Genomic DNA, 17,210 nt, shown 5'->3' with positions numbered 1-17,210 from the left:
TAATGACACCAACAGAATAATACTTAATAATCAAAGTGCTCTTTATTAGTCACATTAATAATGTAATAATCCATCTTCTCTCTGCTGGTAAAGTTACGTGTGTTTTTCTATTTGAAGAGGGATCAGTAAGGTAAGGCTACCGTGACGGTTTATTGGATGAGTTGGATGTAGAAAAGTCAGAATCAAAATAGATGTTTTTATTTAAGTTTCAAGCATTTTCAAGGATTTCCAGCCCCCGTACGAACCCTGCTGTCTATAGGAGTGTCTGGCAATAGAGAGGTGCAAGAATGAGTCCTAAAACCCCGGACAAGACTTTCACCACTTCCTGTCTGGAAGTCAATGGTTCTCTGAATGTGTTTTGTTGTAAGCCTCATATGGTTCTATGGTTAACACAAGCTGAACAGATTTGAATTCTACGTCTGTGAAAACCCCACTAAAGGAAATAAGAGTCAAATCCGGCACATATTTCTTCTCTTCAATCAATCAATCAATAGGATACGGCTGTAATAGGCCTGAGGCCTTTTAGTCGCTCATAAATAAATGAGTAGATCACTGATTCTTTATTTACTATGGATGCTGGCAACAGTCACATAGTCCAAAGTGAAGGTGATGTTTGACCAGTAGTGGTCGAGGCGGGATTTGAGACAGTTAACCGTCTTGGATGTGACAACGCTTTCTGGCAGATCATTCCACAAGTCAACCACACGCAGGCTGAAACAGTTGCGGCGGATAGCCAGTCTTGAGTACTGTTTCTTCAACTTGAGGCAGTGTCCACGAGTCCTGGTGTTATAATCCCGTTGTAGTGGGCATGATGTTTTGTAGATGTTGTGGAGATATTTGAAAACTTCGATCATATCTCCCCTCGCCCTTCTATAATACATACTCGGGATCTTAAGACGTTGCAGTCGTTCTTGATATGGTAGGTCCTTTAGTTCTGGAACCAGCTTCGTTGCCCTTCTCTGTATTTTCTCGATGAGCTCAGCATCCTTTTTGTACATGGGGGACCAAGCGGCATTCCCATACTCGAGGAGTGGCCGTACAAGAGAGATGTATAAACTACGTACTACGTCAGAGTCCAAATAAGTGTATGATCTGCGGATCATTGCTAGGATACCATTGGCTTTGTTACTTGCCCGACGGATATGGTCACTAAATGTCAGGGTATTATCAACATTCACACCAAGGTCCTTTTCATTCTGAGTCTCGGATAGGTTTATAGTGTTTGAATTATCACCCATATTATACTCATATTTTTTATTCAGAAAACCTAAGTGCATTACTTTGCACTTTGCTGCATTGAATTTGAGCTGCCAACACTCGGACCATCTTTGCATTTCTCTGAGATCTGACTGGAGTTTTTCTGCATCCTCTTTACACTTAATTTCCTTGAAGACTTTAGTATCATCTGCAAACATCTGGACCCAGGAGCTCACATTATTATCTTGTTGAGGTACATGTATTCTATGCTCGGTCCTTGTTGGATAAAACTAATATCTTTCAACATTTCGTCCCACCAGCTCAGCCCTATTTCTTTTTCTTCCTCTTCTGCCTCACAGCTTCTGAATCCTGAAGAAACCCTCGTGGTTCAATAGACCTATCGCTAAGCCACGCCCCCTTTGAAAACTCGGACAAACAAAGCCGACCGTGAATGACTCTTGACAATGGCCGCGGGGGGAGTTCAAGTTAAAATAACATTAAAATAGAAGCAAGAGCTAATAAAAGCAACAGCAGATGAAAGTTAACAGTTACAAGCAAGAGTAAAAAGGTAGCCATGTATTTCTTTATATAAAATATCTAATCTTGTTGCCTGTCGTGTGTAGTGGTGACTGTTGTGTAACCATTGAAATGATAATATGATATTGAATGTTAGCAGTGGTGGTCACTACATTAAATCTAAAACTATAACTGTCCTTGTTGGTCATAATTTTCACTGTTATGCACCTGGCTGACTGTAGCGTTACCTTCTTTTGGGTGAGGGTCTGTGTCTTTTCGGAGCAGCACACACGAGAGCCCGGATGGGATCTGATATTCCAGAGTTGGCTTCCCATCTCTGAAGTGCTTTGAGGTGAAAAGACAGTTAGCAAAAGTTAGCTAAAAACACCAGCTAACTAGCGAGGACGAAAAGTCAGACAGCAAACGTTGATGTTGATAACACTGTAGCTAGTTAGCTGGCTAACAAGTTGGCAGCTAACGTTAGCTAGCTGGGCTGGATATACGCTAGCTAGTTGGCAGTCAAAGTCAATCGTTAGCAAACTAATAGTTTGGTCTACGTTTCTAATACATGCCGTCAAATATGATGTCTTTATGAATTGACCTTACCTTTGAGCAAACATAAGTGTCCTTGATAATTGTCTTCACATTCAGTTGTGTATGTGGTCGACGACACAGCATAATCCACCGCTTGCATTTGTCGAGTTTTCTTTTGGGCTTCGGAAAAGGTACGAAATATACTCCTCCATCCAGTCTTTCAGGGTACCTGGTGTCCGAAATTACAGGTACCCCACGCACAGCGTTTTTCACCATCAGATATTAGCTAGATAATAAACATAGAAACTGAACTCTTCACAGTGGTTTCGATCACAGACGTCTGGTTTTGGTTTGATGCGCCCCACAAACGGCTTTTCTGGTGATGTCCGAGTTTTCTGTCAGGAGGGATTTTCGCTGTGATATGATTGGACAAATTCTATTTGGGGCGTGGTTTAGCGATAGGTCTATTCTCCTTCGTGAGAGAAACAACGGTCGCTTTAAGTACAAGACGAACTCCTCACTGACGTCCCGGAGGCTAGTGAGCGACGATGCAGCCATTTGTCAAACAGTTCATTGAATCAATCTATTATTATTATTATTATTATAAAACAGAAAACTTTGGAGCTTTTGCAGCTTATTTTGTAACATCTCCTGATTCTGGTGAAATATAGTTCACGATGAGTTCTCCTGATAATCACAAGATGTGATTGATCTAAATATCACGTCTTATTTCTAGACGTCTCACCGAGCTGATGTTCACTTGATCTATTGGCAGATCTTTTGACTCATTACAGGCGAAAACTCCTCGTTTTCATTATTCTTTAACTTGATGTTGGAGCAGTGTGCCAACGACACATCATAGGAAGTTATACTTTAAGGCTAAACCATCAATTCACTTTCAAGTGTTCAGTGCTCATTTAAAAGGAAGTACTTTCAGGGACGATTAAGACGTTAACTTGGTTGTTTGGGAACAAAACCACTGTTCCTATGGTAACACACATATGAAGGATTGTTTTTGGGTGTCTAATGTCTATACCCCCAGACACCATTACCGTTATAACATCAATGCAACGTGGAAGCAGGAAGCCCATTAGTCGATGTTAACGTGTGGATGAAGCCTAATATCTAAATGTTACACCAACGTCCATTAAAAGGTTGTGAAACTATTAAATTGTGCGATCACACAGACCATAGAGTGCGTTTGTTTCTAATACACCCTGATAGAAAGGTAAGAAATGTGTCTTTAACAGAACAAGGGAGCTACAGATACTGCATCAGTGTTCATGAACTCTCCTCCACATAGACTGCATCTGTACGTCAGTTCCCACGATGTGTGTGCACCGTGTCATCGTGGCTTCCTGTCTGCTAACGAGCTATACTGGGGGTGTGTTTTATGGACGTGTAGGCGGCTGCTGGGGAAATGCTAATGAAGCTGCAGAACATATAGGAAGACGAGCTTTATGGGACGCTTATATGACAGAGACAATGCCATGAGAGTGTAACACATCTAGGACATTGAGTTTGTGAATGAATTAGCCGTTATCTCAGGGTTAGTTCTGGCCTGTGTGATTTTTTGAAACACAATTTAACAAGCATGGTACATGTATACCTGAGTTTGACAGACTTCTCTTAGGACAGGCTGAAGATCCGGTGCTTCAGAAAAGTGCACTTGGAATCTGTCAAAGTTACTGATGTTCTCACTTCTATCAACAGCTATAAACTCTTTGAAGTCTGTGTTGTATTTTAAAATCCTATCCAGGACAAATCCAAATTCACCTGTTACTTCCAGGAGATGGTTTGTGCTTTGGACACTGTAGATTCTTCTTTTAATTTCCTTTTTGCTAGGACTTTAACAGATTCCTGATGCTCATTCCCGCTTCCTGTAATTATAAGAAAAAGACAAATTCATCCTGATGTTGACTAATCATATTATGCCAGATTAAATTAAATGCCATCATCTATCATCTTCTAGTTAAACCCATTAATACACACCTTATATAAATGATAAGCAGTATGGTAATTTTAAGTTAATTAACTTCACCCATAAAGACAACTTCTAGAGAAGCACAGGGGATATTCTGCTCAGCCTCCAGTGGCGTTTTCTCCTGGAGGCTGAGTATTTCTTCATATTTTTTATTTGTATTAAAAAACATCTCTCCGCTGTTGTCAGTGAGTATTTTACAAAGACTGAAACAGCGCCCCTCTAAATTAATGTGGTGAAACACAGTATTGCACGCTACACTCACTCTATACTACACCCGCAGTCCGCTGTGTCAGGGACATGTCAAGGAAAGCCCGCCGGCCTTCCCTTCCAACGATTTGATTGGTCGGAAGGAAAGCCCGGGCCGCCGGCCCTAACGTGCCGTGCGTGACGCTGCATCTCACATACACAAGTTGCCTTAGCGACAAGAGGCAGATATGAAATCTCCCTTCTACACAGTGGCGAGCCGTGACTTTTATACCTAGGCCCTTTAACCCCCCCCCCCCCCCCCTTCCCTCGGAAAAAAAGAAGAGATGTTACGTCACAGTGTATACTTCAGCGGAATATCAAAACAGCGGCCCGGGGTGCAAAACGCATCAATGACAGAACAACACCATTTATATAAACACCTATCATAACAGGGCACCCACAGCCAAGTAACAATTACAAATGAATTAAGTCGGCACGGCAGCCCGCATTGAAAATGACTTAGGCCTACCTTTGATGATCAAATCACTGAAACACAAAGTCCATCCTCCTGTCCTTTTGGATGAAGCACTTGCTTCAGCTGATCCTTTGCAACTCAATCTTGAAAATGACTTGGTTAATAATTTCGCAACGATGTCCTCACTATCACTGAAGTGAGCCATCATGAACGAACTTATGCTAATTATAAATCTATCGATCATAAATCTACCGTTTAGATTTATGATTCGAAAATAATAAAAGTAGTGTAGACATGGATGTGGATATTATCCGGCTGAACAAAACGAGCATTTATCAAACAGGTTCGTTTTCCACAGACCTTATTTCGAGCTATTTTCCAAAATCCTATGGAGAAATCCCGTTGCTTTCTGTCGAGGGAATCCGAGCGCAGCTTACTTCCGGGTTTTAGGACGGGTCACTGCACCACTTGCATAGACCTCACAGCGGGCAGAACTTGTCATAAAGTCTAAATAAAATAAAACCCGCCCATTTAGAGGGAAGATATGATTGGTCAATCGTACTGTCATTTGACATTACTCTCTCGTTGAGTTACTATAGCTGGCCCTCTGTGAATGTAGAGAGGGACCAACAAGCTCTCCCGTCTTCACATAACTCGCAGAGACGGCATTTAACCCTTCACATTCCAACAGAAACTGAACAGGCAGATTCGAAGGATTTATTTCTTTGGAAATGTTATTTTAAATACAATTAAATCAAGTTTTTTGGTAAAACTAATGAAAAATGTAACAACAACAACATTTTGAAAAAAATATTGGAAAAAAAATGTTTTTATTTATTAATGTTTTCAAATATTATTTTTTAGAATATCTGAGGGCCCTGACGGCTCGCCACTGCTTCTACACAATATAATATTTGCAAGTATAGAGTAGTGGCTGATGTTTTAGTCAGAAACAGGTCAACTGTAGTACGTACTACTAATAACTTTAGTGCGAGAAAGTTACGTATTTGCACTGTCGGTCTTCTCACTCGCACTTTCCCGCCACATCTGGCCGAACAATGAAACCTAGCCAAAGTAGCTAGATAGCATTAAACATATAGCTGCTAATGCTATCAATATAATGCCGATTGAAGAATGATGGTCACAGAAAAGAGTGTAAGCTACATTAAGTTAAGATAAAATAAATATAATAAAAAAGAAGAACGGCTTAAAGGAAAATAATTGTCATCCAGGCAGCTAAACTCAAACAATAGTTAGCTGTTCAGCATTGGCAAAACATATTTATTTAAGTTTAAAAATATGTATTTAGACCCCTAGCTTGCTCACATTATGACAATATATCTGCTCACTTTGTTAAAAACGTTTTGTTTCTGTAACTTACCTAGAGTTAGACTCTCCTCCGCTGACATCCATCCTCCACAGCAGCCAGAGGTGAAATGGCAGTTGGGACATTTGATGGACAGTTGGAAAATGATACATTTGAAATAACTCACCCGTGATTGGGCAGGACAGTGGCCAATGACAGTGCCCAATGACAGTGCCCAATGACAGTGCCCAATGACAGTGCCCAGTGTTAGCCCAGTGTTAGCCCAGTGTTAGTCAAAACGCATGTGTTGACTATGTGCATTTTTATTTTAAAATAGTTCAGAAATGACACTGAATGTGTTGAATTGCCTTTGACACAGCAGTGTGTTAAAACAAATGGCACATTAATTCTAGGAGTGTAATACTTTTACAAACACTATGGTAATAATATGCATTCATTATGACAATATCATATTACTATGAGTGGTCATAGTGTGTTCAAAAAACAACTACAGAAACACTATATATTATACTATAGTTATAATATTGAAAATAATATAGGAATACTACAAAGATCTAGATACATAGTATTACTATTGAAATATTATAGGGCTACTATAGCTAGTAAAATGGCACTACAGAAAAGACTATAGTAATACGGTAGCTGGTAATACTATAGAACTCTACAAATTTACTATAGGATATTATACAACTCTTATAGTATACTATAGTAATACTAGTTCATTTTCTTAAGGGCAGATGAGAGGCTTCAATCTCAGGTTTAGATTTCTTGTTTTTCTTTGGCTCAAATATCACAAGAACAAAACGAGGTGTTCTGTCTTCTTGCAGTATTGCCAGAGGCGCTGCTGAACATATTCTTTCTTCAGTACAACAAATCAGATTGGTCTGGATTCAGTTTGAACAGACTGGCCTTCATGAAGAGAGGGAGAGATGCCCAGAACACGTGTTAATAAGCCGTCCATTTAACCGTCTAACCGTAAGAACATCAAGCGATATGTGCAGGACGTATTTCAAATAGACGGCATGGAGAGAAGTTAGGGAAACAACTATTAAAGCTAACATTCATCTGGAGATTTGGTCGTTTTCTTTCCTTTTTAATTTGTAAAACAACAACAATAGATACTGAAGTAAACCTTAGCGACCATGCCATCCATGATGAAACTCTACAGAAGACCCTCTCACTTTTCATACGGTGCTTTAATATGATGATTGAAGTGCTGCTTATTAAACTGCTTCATATCAAACACAGAAGTAATGAGATCTCTGCAGGTCACCTGAAAGCATAGCAGTCATAAATCAACTAAAAGCATGTTTATTTGTGTTGTTTGTATTAATAGCAGCTGTTTACCTGCGTGTGCCCTTTATCAAAGAAGTCCTTTAGTCTCTAATAAAGAAAAAGTCATTGCGTTCACAAACAAAACATCAATTATAGCTGAGAGGGAAATGTTAAGCTTGAGTGAGCAGCGAAGAATTAGACTTCCAGCGTGAAATAAATCAAATTACTGACGTAGAATTCATCGTCACAATCAGACCCAAACAAAACACTTCTAAGGTCATTTTATATATATTTAAATAACACAATAATAACTGGAAATGTTCTTTATGGTATCATGTACTTTGTGTTGCTAGGCAGAGAAGCCAGCTTTAATGAGCCTCTGGCGCCATCTAGTGGTTCATCTCATTATTGCAGGACGCTAAATTAGGACTCACCAAAAGTGCAAATATAAAACACTTTGTCCAGTGGTGGGTCAGGGTAAGTAAATATAAACCACTTATTGTAGATAAGTAACATTGAATGGTGCAAATACAGTAAGGATAACATCACAAATATTAGAACAAATTACAAAACATTCAAAGTGGAGTGAGGGTCTATTCAAGTCACATAAATAAGTCAAATCATGAGGAACGTGTAATAAGGGATTTTGCAAATATTTTAAGTGTTTTCTTCCATCCAGTGAAGTGGGGCTTAAACTTTAGATATGTATCACTATAGGAATTAAAGCGTAGAGTGGATTTGTGCACTTATAACTTATTTCCATGCTTTTTTCTTCTTGATTTTGTAATTAAATCATTGTTTATGAGTGTATCCCCATCAACTATGACTGTTCAGTTGATGCTCACTATACTTAGGCTTTAATATAATAAACAGCAGCTTATATATCAGTGTAACATCAGTCAAAAGCATTTCCTAGTACCCTCCCTTTATATATAGATGCTACTGAGACCATGGGGTTCAGATATTAGACGTGTTGACAAGTTTAGCCTCAACCCTTCACCTTAAAGTCTGTCAGCGTGGAGATACTTTGAGTTCAAAACAAAAGCAGGGATTCTCCATATTCAGATTCCTTAATCTAATTGCAAGAAACAATATTATATCTTGCTTTAACATTGTGAGAAAGCACAGAGAAGTTGTTATCAGCATATAAGTATTGAAACAACAGTAGGCCAGATCTACTCTCAAGGTAGTAAGTGAGTGTTGTAGCATTAGATCTGTTCGATCTGTGTTACCTGATGATTTCATGTGTCAGTAGAATGACCTTAAAGTCTGTCAGCGTGGAGATACTTTGACTTCAAAACAAAAGCAGGGATTACAGTCAGACATATTCAGATTCCTAATGACATTTAAATAAACAATATTACATCTTGCTTTAAAATCTTGTGAAAAAGCAAAGATAAGTAGTTATATAAAAAGTATAATATAAGAAAACTAGGCTAGGACTACTCTCAAGGTAGAAATATATGTATAAGTGATTACTGTGTTAATATTCCTGATGATTTCATGTGTCAGTAGAATTATAATGTTGTAGATTATATATTAACAACAAATTAAATTGTATAACGTGCCATTTTATGCAGAAATGTCTCTCTGTTTAGTCACTTTGAACTAAAGCTCTCAAATATACTATCAAATAATGTGTACTTCAGCATATAATGTTGTTAATTGTAAATTACTCAATAACAAATGCTATGGTGATGACGTCACGCCTGTACGTCCTACGTCACCGCGTCAGTAAAAATGTAAACAATCCGTTTTGCAAGCTAAGGAGATGTTTAATATTTCACCAGCGGGATGTTCCCATAAGAGGTTACTGCTGTTGATACTCAGAGCGGATATCACATGGAGTTATAAAGTCTTTTCTGGGACGGTTTACAAGACAAGAGTCACATTTCTGTCATAAAGTTAATATTAGCTAGTTCGTTAGCCAGGAAGTGCTCCGGCTGTTGAAGCTGATTTTTTTTGAATGGGCGTAGTGGCCAAACGGTGGTACTACAACTTCCGTGGCTCACATTAATAATAATAATAATAATAATAGATTACATTTGTATAGCGCCTTTAAAGGGACCCAAGGGCACTTTACATGGTGAACAAACAAACAAGAGGGGCAACTAATAAAGTAACAGTAGCTTTGTGAAAGAGACTTCCAAAAATATACAAACAAATCGAAAATAATGCCTTTTTTCCTGAGGTGTTGTTCAATAAAGTTGAAATACAAAAATCTCTCCCCATTCATTTGACTCATGGATGTATAATAAGATAACATTATTATTATATTTATTTATTTACTTATTATAATGAGATTTGACTGAGCCGAGAGCCGGAAATCGGAGGCAGGGTTTAAGGAACTACTCTACTGCGCATGCTCAGTGGGCCCAGGTGCGGGTATTTCCTGAATCTACAGTCGCTTTATTTCGGGATTCACCGAGCAGGAACAAACAGAGCTCCTCCTCCAGCTCTGTTTCCAGTCTCTCAGAGGTGTGAAAGCAACACTACTCTCCTGCTAAACTCTTCTTTATATATATAAAACACCGCGCCTGTTTAATGGTTCTCTCCCTGCTGAGTCTTTGCGCCTCGGAGGTGGTTCGGGACCACAGCTCGTCTCCATGCTGGCTGAGCTTCGTCCCCATGGAGCTGTTCAGACCCCTGCTGGAGGCCTCTCTGTCCGGCTGCAGACCTCTGGCTGTGGGGGAGCTGGTCCAGAGGTGGCCCGAAAGAACCCTGAGAGTCCGGAAGAAACCAGCCCCGAACAGACTCTGTATTCAGGCTCTGCTGCTGGCGGTGGTGAGGGGGCTGCTGGACCGCAGGTAGGAAGAGCAGTGCTGGAAGAATTACTATATTAAGTAACGGTTACTTTTCTGCCTTGTTTTGTATGCTGCTGCAACGCAAAACATGTTTCAAATTGGGATCAATAAAGTACCTATATATCTACCTACCTACCTACCTTACAAGATCTGAGTACTTCTACTTTTACTCAAGTACAAGATCTGAGTACTTCTACTTTTACTCAAGTACAAGATCTGAGTACTTCTACTGTTACTCAAGTACAAGATCTGAGTACTTCTACTTTTACTCAAGTACAAGATCTGAGTACTTCTACTTTTACTCAAGTACAAGATCAGAGTACTTCTACTTTTACTCAAGTACAACGTCTGAGTACTTCTACTTTTACTCAAGTACAAGATCTGAGTACTTCTACTGTTACTCAAGTACAAGATCTGAGTACTTCTACTTTTACTCAAGTACAAGATCTGAGTACTTCTACTTTTACTCAAGTACAAGATCTGAGTACTTCTACTTTAACTCAAGTACAATATCTGAGTACTTCTACTTAACTCAAGTACAATATCTGAGTACTTCTACTTTTACTCAAGTACAAGATCTGAGTACTTCTACTTTTACTCAAGTACAAGATCTGAGTACTTCTACTTTTACTCAAGTACAAGATCTGAGTACTTCTACTGTTACTCAAGTACAAGATCTGAGTACTTCTACTTTTACTCAAGTACACGATCTGAGTACTTCTACTTTTACTCAAGTACAAGATCAGAGTACTTCTACTTTTACTCAAGTACAACGTCTGAGTACTTCTACTTTTACTCAAGTACAAGATCTGAGTACTTCTACTGTTACTCAAGTACAAGATCTGAGTACTTCTACTTTTACTCAAGTACAAGATCTGAGTACTTCTACTTTTACTCAAGTACAAGATCTGAGTACTTCTACTTTAACTCAAGTACAATATCTGAGTACTTCTACTTTAACTCAAGTACAAGATCTGAGTACTTCTACTTTTACTCAAGTACAAGATCTGAGTACTTCTACTTTTACTCAAGTACAAGATCTGAGTACTTCTACTTTAACTCAAGTACAATATCTGAGTACTTCTACTTTAACTCAAGTACAAGATCTGAGTACTTCTACTTTAACTCAAGTACAATATCTGAGTACTTCTACTTTAACTCAAGTACAATATCTGAGTACTACTTCAACTCACCTCTTAATGTGTGATTGTTTTTGTATTATTTGACTTTAACTATATATTTATTTGTTGTTCCTTCCTTTTCTTTTCTCTTCACTATATCTGTAAAGCGTCTTTGAGCACCTGTAAAAGCGCTAACAAATTAAATCTATTATTATTATTACTTCTACTTTGACTCAAGTAGCAGATCTGAGTACTTCTACTTTAACTCAAGTAGCAGATCTGAGTACTTCTACTTTAACTCAAGTAGCAGATCTGAGTACTTCTACTTTAACTCAAGTAGCAGATCTGAGTACTTCTACTTTAACTCAAGTAGCAGATCTGAGTACTTCTACTTTAACTCAAGTAGCAGATCTGAGTACTTCTACTTTAACTCAAGTAGCAGATCTGAGTACTTCTACTTTAACTCAAGTAGCAGATCTGAGTACTTCTCCACCTCTGAAGAAGCTAACATGTTGGACCAGGATGTGAGTGTAATGAAAGCCTCCTCTCTTCCCCAGGTGTGCCCTGCAGGTGCTGGACCTGTGTGGTCTACAGGGGACGAGGGGGGGACGGGGGACCCGATGGGAGGCTGGTCCCTCACCGTGGCCCTCTGCACCATGGTGCTGCAGGCCAGGAGCGGAGCCCAGAGAGCGCAGAGGGAGAGGAAGAGGAGCTCAGACCTGGAGAGGAAGAGGGACGTGAAGAGGGAGAGGGCCGGAGAACAAACACGTGAAGAAGAACTGACGGGAAACAACACAGGTTTTGATTTGATTGGATTTATTTTGAACGTGTAAAACGGGGGTGTCAAACTCAAGGCCAGCGACATCATTTGATGTGGCCCGCAAGAGCTTACAAAGAATATATCATTGGTGTAATTGTTTAATATTTGCCGTAGACTTCTGCTTTCAGACGGAGTCATCTCTAATCTGTGTGAAGCTCTCCTGGTTTTCATTCTTACCCTGATGCTGTATTTCCCCACGGGGATAAATAAAGCTCCATCTTATCTTAAACCACACAGGTGAAGAAGAACTGACGACAACGTGTGGGATTTCCAGCGAAGACGAGCTGATTCGAGGAGTGAGGAGGAGGATGGAGGCGGAGAGGAAGATGATGCCTACTGTGACAGAATCAGGAAGTAAACAGGAAGTGGAAAGTGAAGTGCTGGTGCACGTGAGAGCAGATCTGTTTGTGAACGCCAGGTCGTGGGAGAGAGTTCGAGGAGCTCTGACCACATGTGGTCCTCTGAAGCTGCAGTGCAGGTATCTGAGAGCGGAGGAGATCTCTGTGTCCAGCATCAGAGCTCTGCTGGCGTTACTGCCGCAGCAAGGGCTTCTGGGACTTGATGTTCGTTACAGTAACATCGGAGTGGCTGGTCTGGCTGAGCTGCTTCCTCTGCTGAAGAGGTGGGGAGAACAAACACTTTGTACTTTCTACTTCTTACATGTTGAACACAAATACCTGTACTTTCTACTTCTTACATGTTGAACTCAAATACCTGTACTTTCTACTTCTTACATGTTAAACTCAAATACCTGTACTTTCTACTTCTTACATGTTGAACTCAAATACCTGTACTTTCTACTTCTCACATGTTGAACTCAAATACCTGTACTTTCTACTTCTCACATGTTGAACTCAAATACCTGTACTTTCTACTTCTTACATGTTGAACTCAAATACCTGTACTTTCTACTTCTCACATGTTGAACACAAATACCTGTACTTTCTACTTCTCACATGTTGAACTCAAATACTTGTACTTTCTACTTCTCTCATTTCCCAAACAGCTGGTTCCTTTAGTCTGAATGTGTGTTTGATGCGTGATCATTATTCTTTAGAGTCATTGCGTGCCTATTGATTTGAACACGATCCGTGTATCCATCATTTCCTGGTCTTCTCTAAAGAAGAGGGACCAATGGAAACGTTGTCATGTTGCCGTTGTTCAGCATGGAAACATTCATTAGCTAACAATGACATTATTGTTCTATTAATATATATAATATGTGTCCTCTGTCCAGTTTCCCCGCTCTCAGCTCTCTGCGTCTGCATTACTGTAACCTGGATCTCCGGAGAGAACAGCCCGGACAGGAAGGAGCTCTGAAGGAACTTTCTGAGGGTCTCAAGCAGCTGCAGGAACTCCGATGCCTCAGCCTCACCGCGCTGCGTCTGCCGGGACAACTCCGAGTGCTGCTCAGGTAACGCAACATCCATATGACTGCTTTCACTTCAATCAAATGGTTCTTATCTGCTATTTCTGCATGTGGTTTATTAAAGGTGCCAATGGTGTTGATCCCTTAAGGAAAGGTGTTATAGCAGCAGCAGGATAACAGAGAGATACTAAGGGAAGGGGGAGATAGGATTGTTTTAATGTTTTGTAAATTGTACACCGTAAACAATCTTGAACAAAGCAACCTTTAACCCGCCGTCGACCTCTCTAATGGATGTTTGAATGTAATAAATGCATCTCGTTGTGTCCCAGCTCGCTGCCTCGGCCCCTGGAGGTCCTGGAGCTGCCCTACCTGAGCCTGAGTCCGGCTGACCTGGCCTTCCTCTCCGTCAGCCACCACGCCTCCACTCTGCAGCAGCTGGACCTCAGTGAGAACCGTCTGGATGAAACCACGCTGACCTCCATCCGCCGCCTCCTCTCTCAGGCCTCCAGCACCCTGCAGCACCTCTCTCTGAGCGGGTGTGGACTCACCGATAACCTCCTGGTGCTCCTTTTGCCCTCGTTAGGATGCTGCCGGGCCCTCAGGAGCCTCGCGTTGGCGCTGAACCCTCTGTCTGTATCCGGCCTCATGGATCTGGTGAAGATGGCGGTGAAGATGCCTTCTCTGCGGCAGCTGCTGTACCCGAACCCTCTGGAGGATTATCAGCCGGGGCTCCCAGAGATGCCCTCCAGCGCCCAGCTGTTAGACTGGCCCCTGGACGAGGCTATAGACGTCAACATCACCAGCAGCCAGATCAACAGGGCGCTGAAAGCGAGCGGCAGATCGGACCTGCTGCTGACCTGCGACCTGCTCAACTACGATAAAGACATGGTGTGTTAAAGGACCACGAACACCTGCAAACTCTCTCCTGCTTTTTATCTTTTCTTTATCAAGTGATGAAGATTTATGGACTATCACTACGGAACACGTGCGCTCCTATTGGCTCGCGCTCCAACACATTGTACGTGATAGGCTAAGGGGCGGGACATCTCTAAGCTGGTACACCAATCACGACAGAATGCAGGACTTTTGAAGTACAACGAACACCTGACGATGAAATCCTACGAACTGTCTCCTGTTTTTTATTATATGTATATATATTTGTTTTTAGGGAGTTTCTCTCCTCCATTGGACTCCTTTGTTTACTTCTGGAACATAGTGACATCACGACGGGACACTCGCTGCCGGATCCGAGCCGGAAAAACACAATTGATTTGTACTTGTTTATTCAGATGAGTAAATGAACAGGATGTTTATGACGTGGTTTTCAGGTTATTTGCCATGATAACTTTGACCCAGATGAACCTGAGAAAGCCTCATTTGATCCAGATCACAATCAGACCTTCCTGCCTTAAAGGAGGACGTCCACTCTGAGGCGCTGCAACACATTGTGCTACTTCAACTTCTCTTCCACCACTGAGTAGGACACATGGAGGTGATTATTAGGGATGTCCCGATCACCTTTTTTTGCTCCCGATCCGATTCCGATCATTTGATTTTGACAATCTGCCGATACCGATTTTTCCCGATCCGATCTTTATGCAATGCATTAAGAGAAAAAAAGGTAACGGCTGGTCATCCAACGCGATGAGTTCAGCGATCTTGGCTGTTATTTGTTTGGCCTTGTCACTGTTCTGGGGCCGTTTCTCTTTCCTTTTGAAAGCCTCTGAAGTGTCGGTTGCTTCAGTGCCGTTCCCTGAGTGGCCGCTGTGTACTCGTCGTGTTGTTGGTGTTTGTTTCTCAGGCGGCGTGTTAGATTGGTCGTGTTGAACGTAGCTCTGTTCTTTCCACCACGCGGAACCTCCTTCTTGCAAACATTGCATCTGGCTGTTACACTGCCTTCGCTTTCAATTTCATAATACTTCCAAACTCCTGACATTTTCTCCGTCCCGACTCCCGAGTCACCAGCTGAACGAAGCCTCTCGTTAGCTGCTGCTATCAGACACTGCGCCCTCTCTGTTGCTTTGAGAGAACAACCAGGTCTGAAAACAAGCCCAACAGAAGCAACACATGATGTTGTGTAACTTTAAACCAAACTAAGGCCTCAGGATGACTTTAAGACGTGAACATGGTCCTTTTTGTTTTGTAACATTAAATAAAATAACTTTTTTTTTAAATAAATGAATAAAAATTCCCGATCCCCGATTTTTTTTCTCCCGATTCTGATCTTTTGAAAATCACGTGATCGGATCGGGACATCTCTGATTATGCTTCAATAACATGCTGCTTTACTACTTTAATAACGCTTCTTGTTGTTGTATGAAATTGTTGGACATGTTGCTCTTCTGACAGAAATGACTGCTCTCATCAGGATGGGATATGGATTGTTAACCCTCTTGTGGAAATTACGCACTTTCTGACAACTTTTTATATAAAGGCATTATCTCATCAGCTTGTGCATTTACACACACACCCTTTTTAAATGTGTGTTTGCTAAAGATTAGCACATGTTTAGCTCCTTGATGGATGAACTGCAAAACCTTTAGGATTATTATCCGAGTGATTCTCGTTGTGTTTTCTATTTTTGTAATATCTTGAACGTCACCAACTGTCCCAGAATAAATCAGTCTTTAATCTGATTGTTGAGTCTTTTAATACCAGAGGTGGGAAGTAGTGGAGTACAAATACTTCGTTCAGTACATGTTTCTGGTATCGGTACTTTACTCCACTTCTTATTTTTCTGACCACTTTTTACTTTGACTTCTTACATGTTGAACTCAAATACCTGTACTTTCTACTTCTTACATGTTGAACACAAATACCTGTACTTTCTACTTCTTACATGTTGACACAATACCTGTACTTTCCTACTTCTTACATGCTGAACTCAAATACCTGTACTTTCTACTTCTTACATGTTTGAACACAAATACCTGTACTTTCTACTTCTTACATGTTGAACACAAATACCTGTACTTTCTACTACTTCTCACATGTTGAACTCAAATACCTGTACTTTCTACTTCTTACATGTTGAACCAAATACCTGTACTTTACTTTTCCTACTTCTTACATGTTGAACTCAAATACCTGTACTTTCTACTTCTCACATGTTTGAACTCAAATACCTGTACTTTCTACTTCTCACATGTTGAACTCAAATACCTGTACTTCTACTTCTTACATGCTGAAACTCAAATACCTGTACTTGTCTACTTCTTACATGTTGAACACAAATACCTGTACTTTCTACTTCTTAAATGTTGAACACAAATACCTGTACTTTCTACTTCTCACATGTTGAACTCAATACCTGTACTTTCTACTTCTTACATGTTGAACACAAATACCTGTACTTTCTACTTCTCACATTTGAACACAAATACCTGTACTTTTCTACTTCTCACATGTTGAACATCAAATACCTGTACTTTCTACTTCGTACATGTTGAACTCAATACCTGTACTTTCTACTTCTCACATGTGAAACTCAAATACCTGTACTTTCACTTCTTACATGTTGAACTACACAATACCTGTACTTTCTACTTCTCACATGTTAACCCAAATACCTGTACTTTCTACTTCTTACATGTTGAACCAAT

At 40.4% G+C, this 17,210-nt stretch overlaps 2 protein-coding genes across 5 annotated transcripts in view; one reads left to right on the top strand and one right to left on the bottom strand.

Annotated features, from left to right (window-relative positions):
• Positions 1-2,385, bottom strand: part of LOC117546262 (protein NLRC3-like) — a 38,744-nt gene extending 36,359 nt beyond the window's left edge. For 3 of the 4 annotated variants that reach the window (XR_004568978.1, XR_004568979.1, XM_034216440.1), the window contains exons 1-2: positions 2,320-2,385; positions 1,962-2,058 (exon numbers count right to left, since the gene is read on the bottom strand). The gene's annotated coding sequence lies outside the window, so the exon portion shown is untranslated. The remainder of the gene's footprint in view (positions 1-1,961; positions 2,059-2,319) is intronic. The other variant, XM_034216432.1, reaches the window with a different exon arrangement.
• Positions 2,386-9,887: 7,502 nt separating this feature from the next.
• Positions 9,888-16,245, top strand: si:ch73-174h16.4 (leucine-rich repeat-containing protein 14). The gene is made up of 5 exons (XM_034216427.1): positions 9,888-10,301; positions 11,977-12,217; positions 12,477-12,861; positions 13,477-13,653; positions 13,938-16,245. Exons 1-5 carry the CDS (start codon positions 10,101-10,103, stop codon positions 14,503-14,505), a joined length of 1,572 nt encoding a protein of 523 aa, XP_034072318.1. The 5' UTR covers positions 9,888-10,100; the 3' UTR covers positions 14,506-16,245.
• The last annotated feature ends 965 nt before the right edge of the window (positions 16,246-17,210 follow it).

This window comes from Gymnodraco acuticeps, unplaced genomic scaffold (genome assembly GCF_902827175.1).
Source record: "Gymnodraco acuticeps unplaced genomic scaffold, fGymAcu1.1, whole genome shotgun sequence".
Classification (NCBI taxonomy): domain Eukaryota; kingdom Metazoa; phylum Chordata; class Actinopteri; order Perciformes; family Bathydraconidae; genus Gymnodraco; species Gymnodraco acuticeps.
This window is presented reverse-complemented; position numbering and strand designations above follow the sequence as displayed.

What these genes read in the sequence shown, in the direction of transcription:
- si:ch73-174h16.4 (XM_034216427.1), top strand. Translation starts at nt 10,101, where the DNA reads ATGCTGGCTGAGCTTCGTCCCCATGGAGCTGTTCAGACCCCTGCTGGA. An exon ending in AGGGGGCTGCTGGACCGCAG is followed by an intron (nt 10,302 to 11,976) that starts GTAGGAAGAGCA and finishes TCTCTTCCCCAG; the next exon opens with GTGTGCCCTGCAGGTGCTGG. An exon ending in ACTGACGGGAAACAACACAG is followed by an intron (nt 12,218 to 12,476) that starts GTTTTGATTTGA and finishes TAAACCACACAG; the next exon opens with GTGAAGAAGAACTGACGACA.